Source organism: Oncorhynchus keta, chromosome 4 (genome assembly GCF_023373465.1).
Source record: "Oncorhynchus keta strain PuntledgeMale-10-30-2019 chromosome 4, Oket_V2, whole genome shotgun sequence".
NCBI classification, from domain to species: Eukaryota; Metazoa; Chordata; class Actinopteri; order Salmoniformes; family Salmonidae; genus Oncorhynchus; species Oncorhynchus keta.
The window spans coordinates 65,797,258-65,804,228 of NC_068424.1; the positions used below are offsets into that span (position 1 = coordinate 65,797,258).

General features: G+C 45.3%; 1 protein-coding gene across 2 annotated transcripts; it reads right to left on the minus strand.

The window, feature by feature from the left end:
* Positions 1-600: 600 nt before the first annotated feature.
* On the minus strand, positions 601-3,511 carry hs3st1 (heparan sulfate (glucosamine) 3-O-sulfotransferase 1). 2 transcript variants are annotated; one of them, XM_035767825.2, is made up of 2 exons: positions 3,263-3,511; positions 601-2,401 (listed from the first exon to the last, which is right to left on the minus strand). In XM_035767825.2, the coding sequence occupies exon 2, from the start codon at positions 2,259-2,261 to the stop codon at positions 1,326-1,328; it is 936 nt and encodes a 311-aa protein (XP_035623718.1). In that variant the 5' UTR covers positions 2,262-2,401; positions 3,263-3,511; the 3' UTR covers positions 601-1,325. The 2 variants fall into 2 exon arrangements, with proteins under 2 accessions (XP_035623718.1, XP_035623723.1); XM_035767830.2 differs by having other exon boundaries at positions 601-2,404.
* Between the last annotated feature and the right edge of the window lie 3,460 nt (positions 3,512-6,971).

Here is a 6,971-nt window from a genome sequence, read left to right on the forward strand (position 1 = left end):
TCTCTACACCAAATATCCTCCTGCAACCATTTATATGAAAAATATACCGGACAGCATACTGTACAGCCATTGAATGTCACCATGATATCTCACATGAATGCAAGAAGCAACCAACGAGCATCTGTCCTCAGCACGCACTAGTCGGTCCTCAGCACCCACTACTAACAAAGCAGAAGTGTCTCCCACAGCTGTGAAAGAGGGCTTCTGTCTACACTGGCTTAGACATATGCAGGGTAGCCAAGCAGGCATTTCAAGACTGGAGTGTTTGTTAAAGATCCAATGTAGTATATAAACCCTGGATTTCTGATGCTATGTACTGGCCATTGAGAGGCTTTGAAGCCACCGGTCAGCCATATTGGCTCTCCCCAGTTGGAACAGTCCTCCATAGGAATGGAGTGCTATAAATCATTGGAAAGATCTCATCTAGACATCATGTTCATCTCCCTTAACCATAATAATACAAATGACGAAACATCCAATACCGGACTCTGAATGTGTACATTAGCAGCCTGTAAAGCTTTTTTCCCCCTTCATATCCTGAAAATTAAATAACGTTGTGGGATGAAATACGAGGTGTACATACAGAGAAAGACCAAAAACACATTATAGCAAAATACATATTTATTATTGTGTTAATCCTTCACTATAGAAAAAAAATCTATTATAATATTATTTACAGTATACTGTAGTACATGTGTACATAGCAATGACCATAATACGTATTCGACCCTTTGTTACTCAATGGCTTCTTAAACTATGTATCTATTCAGTATGAATGTGCCTGAAAAAAAATACAAATAATAATAGCGTAGCAGCATATAGACCCTTCAGAACACTGAATAATGACTGTTAGCAAAAATAACATGTGTGCTACTGATGACAGCATATCAATGGAAATAGACAGGCATACTGTTCTTCAGATTGATGCTCAAAAGAGTTGTTGCAGACATGCAATCCTTAAAAATGGCATGTGACACGTTAACTTAAAATGGACCTTTGAATGCCCTTATCATTGATCACTCCATTGCTTTGAAGTGATTTAGAGCTAAATAATAATGCATGTGTCTGCCATGCACTACACAGAGAGGTGAGGACACCAGGTTATCGATGAAGCCAAAACAAGACAAAATAAACTTGTATTGACTTGCAAAAAAACAGATGTGCCAAGTCTGTCTTGATTGTTGCTGGTCAGAACGCTGCCACACGTTTCAAATAATACAAATATATATCTAGCTTAAATCTCCCCTTTTTACTCTGTACAGCTTCAGGATCAGCTCTTTAACATGAGAATCAGAACTGTGGTTAATACTGGCCTGAATAACAACTCAGTTCCAGTTGAATGTTCGGCCCACAAGCTCAAAGAACTTCCTATTGGGTTCATGAAAGAATCGGTAGAGTTTGTGGAGGATGGCGGGAGCCACGTGAGGGTGCGCCCTGCCCTTAGAGTCATGTAAACAACGCTCTCGCCCGTGGTCCCTCAGGCAGTAGAAGCCTTTAGTCTTGTTAAAGTAGAAGTTAGATGCGTTTATCTGCGGTTCTAGATTCAGGAACCTCTCCACTCTCTTCATCTCCGGGAAGGGGTCCCTGATCAGCTTATCCCCGTCCACAACATGGATGCTCTCTAGGGGGAAGTAACGCAGCCAGTTCTGAAGGTGCAGGTGATACAGGCTACGGTTGAGAGCTTTGTATCCTAGGTTGATCTTCCCGTCCTTCACAAGCAACGACTCAATGGGCTGGTAGCGCTTGTGCTTCTGCAGACGGTTGTAGAAGACTTGGGTGTAGTCCGACAGAACCCGCTCGGTTGGGTCCCGGAGAATGAGCAGCAGCTTGATGCCTGGGTTCATGGCGTGGATGCGTTCAGGCACCTTGCTGGAGGTGAAGTAGGCAGGGGTTTTCTCCACAGTCAGCTGGTCAGGGAGGGCGAAGGGCATCTGGCTGAGATACCAGGGTATGCCCTTCTGGAAGTGACTCTCCCAGTCAAAAAAATGCACCTCGTTCTCGGCCGCCGCTACCGCACTGTGCAGGCTGAGCATCTCGATGAGCGCCCGTGTGCCGCCCTTCCTCACGCCGATGATGATGATGTGAGGCAACTGCTTGAAGGTTCCGTTGGGGTGGCCGGTGGCCCCGGTGTCATTGAGGGCCAGTGGGGAAGAAGCGGTGGGGGACGGAGGGGGTCCCCGGTCAGCCCTCTCCGCGGGCCTGGAGGGGATAGGGGGGGGCTGCATCGCGAAGAGAAGCAGCCCGAAGAAAAAGGCCGCCATGAGGGAGGTCCTCAATCTGGTAGATTTCAGCCTGGCTAAAGGAGCACAACGGTATCCAACATTGAAAGAGCAGCTGACTGAGGACGACGGTCCACTTGAGAAAGAACAATGGTGCCTCCTCTCTGTCGATCACAGCAACACTGCTAGGACAAAAGAACAGAGGCATCATTAGATGACACTTGACACTGCAGCTGATAAGTAAATAAATACATACATTTCCCCTAGGCTTAATATATACAAATACATTGTATGCCAAATGCCAGAAATAAATACATGGATGTTTACATTAGCTCAAATGAATCTATTAGGCTACATGCAAGTGTACATTCTAGTGTGCAGAGAGCTTTACAGTTGAATAGTTGTCATGTGTAGACTACATAACTCATCTGTCACGCTCATCACAGTGTACACATCTTTCCAGAGTGTTAATAAATAAAAAACGATTGTATTGCATGATTAAATCATTCTGTAAAATTACCAATGTAGTGTAATAAGCATGATAGTTAATTGCAATATTACTCTGATTTGTTCAACAGAAATCAATAGGTTTATCCCAATCTCTATTTAACCCTATGGCATTGCACTACTGTCTCTACAGATGCAAATCACCATTCAGACTCTGAAGACATCAATAAGGGGAATTGAACCTGAGATTGTGACATATCATCGGGTACTTCAGATTGAAAACGGGGTGTCAATAGAATACTTCATTTTATAGTTGTTGAAAGGACGTGTCTGTAAAAATAAGAATTAAAGTGCAATAGCCTGCAGAGGAAAATAAACGGAGTAAAAATATTGTAAAGTAGGCAATAATAAACTATAACTTAGACTCTATATACGACAGCCAGGGTGCACATTTCAAACATTTACTGTCGGATCTGAAATGTTTGTAGACGTTTTTTTTAGCCAACATTCAAATCCCTACGATCAAACGTGTGCATGCATTCCTCATCCGAGTTTTAGCAATCAGTTCTACCATTAGAATGCAATTGAAATCTTACCTTTGTATTTGTCGAACTAAAGTTCATTGAGCACTCCTTTTCAATGTTCTTGGTGAGGGAGAGTCCTTGAAAAATGAAGTCAGGGATCCACCAGTTTGAACATCTATTCCAGATACATCAGAACGTGAAAATATTGCTGCAGCTTCAATGGTCGTTAACCAACTTTGTTTGCACGTCCCTCTTCTGCGAGTGTTGCGGGCTTGTGTGGTTCCTCGTATTCCGAGTTATGGCTGGATAACGTAGGCACACGCACCCACATTACGCAATGGAGACCACTCCCCCTCTCTGACTCAGTCTTCCGGCAATTTTATGGTAAATTACAGATAGCGTTTATGGATGTGATGATGAATAAGTAGGCATCATATCTTTCTGATGACTTTCTGACATATATTTCAGGTGACGGTAGGGCAGCAAAGTCATGAAGTTTGATTTCTTGTCAAAATGTGACCGTGAGCTAAAGGTACAGGTGAACAACACTTCAAGCTGGAAAAACATAGTATTAGTTTATCAACTAGAGTACACTTTGAGAAATTATGAATCAGATAAATCCAGTGTTGAAACATTTCCCATGTTTAAATATGTCACAGTGTCACACAAGCCTATAAAACAACTTGATTTATGTCAATAATAAATAAAACATGCAAGATGGCTTAGCAGTCAGACATCTTTTGTCCTTCTTTTTGTCGTGACCCATGTATATACCTTTTTATATCTTTTTCTTCGCATATCTTTTTATATATTTTTCTAAATCTCAACTTCAAAACACTCTCCTGCAACCTGCCTCACCCAATGTGGTGCGGGCCTGTTTTAAAGTATTTTTATTAACCTCGAATCAAGGATACCCCACCAGAAGCTAGCCAGCTCACTAGCTACTAGCTAGTAGTCAGCCAACCACTGCTAGAGGTCATCAGCTAACCATTAGCTCGGAAAGCTCTCTCCAGTTTGTACAATGTGACACAAACCAGAGTATACCGGACCTATTTTCTCTACCATATCCCGGGATTCCTACCGCAAGCTCTAGACATTTTCACCTGGATCATCGCAGCAAGCACCAATTAGCCTGGAGCTAGCCCATGCTAGGCCCTCTCTCCCGGCTAGCTAAAGAGGCACAGCAGCTACTCCTGGACTACAATACCTGGACCCCTTCTATTGCCAGTACGGGGCACGGAACCCCACCGATTCCTCATGACTGGACTACGACGTAATCTGCTCGAGGGGGTACTCAACTGATCCCTACATCCCAAATCAAATCAAATCAAATTTTATTTGTCACATACACATGGTTAGCAGATGTTAAATGCGAGTGTAGCGAAATGCTTGTGCTTCTAGTTCCGACAATGCAGTGATAACCAACAAGTAATCTAACTAACAATTCCAAAACTACTGTCTTATACACAGTGTAAGGGGATAAGGAACATGTACATAAGGATATATGAATGAGTGATGGTACAGAGCAGCATACAGTAGATGGTATCGAGTACAGTATATACATATGAGATGAGTGTGTAGACAAAGTAAACAAAGTGGCATAGTTAAAGTGGCTAGTGATACATGTGTTACATAAGGATGCAGTCGATGATGTAGAGTACAGTATATACATATGCATATGAGATGAATAATGTAGGGTAAGTAACATTATATAAGGTAGCATTGTTTAAAGTGGCTAGTGATATATTTACATAATTCCCATCAATTCCCATTATTAAAATGGCTGGAGTTGGGTCAGTGTCAATGACAGTGTGTTGGCAGCAGCCACTCACTGTTAGTGGTGGCTGTTTAACAGTCTGATGGCCTTGAGATAGAAGCTGTTTTTCAGTCTCTCGGTCCCAGCTTTGATGCACCTGTACTGACCTCGCCTTCTGGATGATAGCGGGGTGAACAGGCAGTGGTTCGGGTGGTTGATGTCCTTGATGATCTTTATGGCCTTCCTGTAACAACGGGTGGTGTAGGTGTCCTGGAGGGCAGGTAGTTTGCCCCGGTGATGCATTGTGCAGTCCTCACTACCCTCTGGAGAGCCTTACGGTTGAGGCGGAGCAGTTGCCGTACCAGGCGGTGATACAGCCCGCCAGGATGCTCTCGATTGTGCATCTGTAGAAGTTTGTGAGTGCTTTTGGTGACAAGCCAAATTTCTTCAGCCTCCTGAGGTTGAATAGGCGCTGCTGCGCCTTCTTCACGACGCTGTCAGTGTGAGTGGACCAATTCAGTTTGTCTGTGATGTGTATGCCGAGGAACTTAAAACTAGCTACCCTCTCCACTACTGTTCCATCGATGTGGATAGGGGGTGTTCCCTCTGCTGTTTCCTGAAGTCCACAATCATCTCCTTAGTTTTGTTGACGTTGAGTGTGAGGTTATTTTCCTGACACCACACTCCGAGGGCCCTTACCTCCTCCCTGTAGGCCGTCTCGTCGTTGTTGGTAATCAAGCCTACCACTGTTGTGTCGTCCGCAAACTTGATGATTGAGTTGGAGGCGTGCGTGGCCACGCAGTCGTGGGTGAACAGGGAGTACAGGAGAGGGCTCAGAACGCACCCTTGTGGGGCCCCCGTGTTGAGGATCAGCGGGGAGGAGATGTTGTTGCCTACCCTCACCACCTGGGGGCGGCCCGTCAGGAAGTCCAGTACCCAGTTGCACAGGGCGGGGTCGAGACCCAGGGTCTCGAGCTTGATGACGAGCTTGGAGGGTACTATGGTGTTGAATGCCGAGCTGTAGTCGATGAACAGCATTCTCACATAGGTATTCCTCTTGTCCAGGTGGGTTAGGGCAGTGTGCAGTGTGGTTGAGATTGCATCGTCTGTGGACCTATTTGGGCGGTAAGCAAATTGGAGTGGGTCTAGGGTGTCAGGTAGGATGGAGGTGATATGGTCCTTGACTAGTCTCTCAAAGCACTTCATGATGACGGAAGTGAGTGCTACGGGGCGGTAGTCGTTTAGCTCAGTTACCTTAGCTTTCTTGGGAACAGGAACAATGGTGGCCCTCTTGAAGCATGTGGGAACAGCAGACTGGTATAGGGATTGATTGAATATGTCCGTAAACACACCGGCCAGCTGGTCTGCGCATGCTCTGAGGGCGCGGCTGGGGATGCCGTCTGGGCCTGCAGCCTTGCGAGGGTTAACACGTTTAAATGTCTTACTCACCTCGGCTGCAGTGAAGGAGAGACCGCATGTTTCCGTTGCAGGCCGTGTCAGTGGCACTGTATTGTCCTCAAAGCGGGCAAAAAGTTATTTAGTCTGCCTGGGAGCAAGACATCCTGGTCCGTGACTGGGCTGGATTTCATCTTGTAGTCCGTGATTGACTGTAGACCCTGCCACATGCCTCTTGTGTCTGGGCCATTGAATTGAGATTCCACTTTGTCTCTGTACTGACGCTTAGCTTGTTTAATAGCCTTGCGGAGGGAATAGCTGCACTGTTTGTATTCAGTCATGTTGCCAGACACCTTGCCCTGATTAAAAGCAGTGGTTCGCGCTTTCAGTTTCACGCGAATGCTGCCATCAATCCACGGTTTCTGGTTAGGGAATGTTAGGGAATGTTTTTATCGTTGCTATGGGAACGCTAGCTGCTAGCTGTGGCCCGCTAGCTGTTTAGAGCATATTGGACTGTTAGCTGTATAGATCCAGCCACTATACCTATTTTGCCAATTGGACTTGGACCCTTCTGCTACTTGTAACAGTACAACTTTACGTCCGTCCCCTCGCCCATACCCGGGCGCGAAC

Excerpts from the sequence above, each read along its gene's own strand:
- hs3st1 (XM_035767825.2), bottom strand. The coding sequence starts at position 2,261 with ATGGCGGCCTTTTTCTTCGGGCTGCTTCTCTTCGCGATGCAGCCCCCC.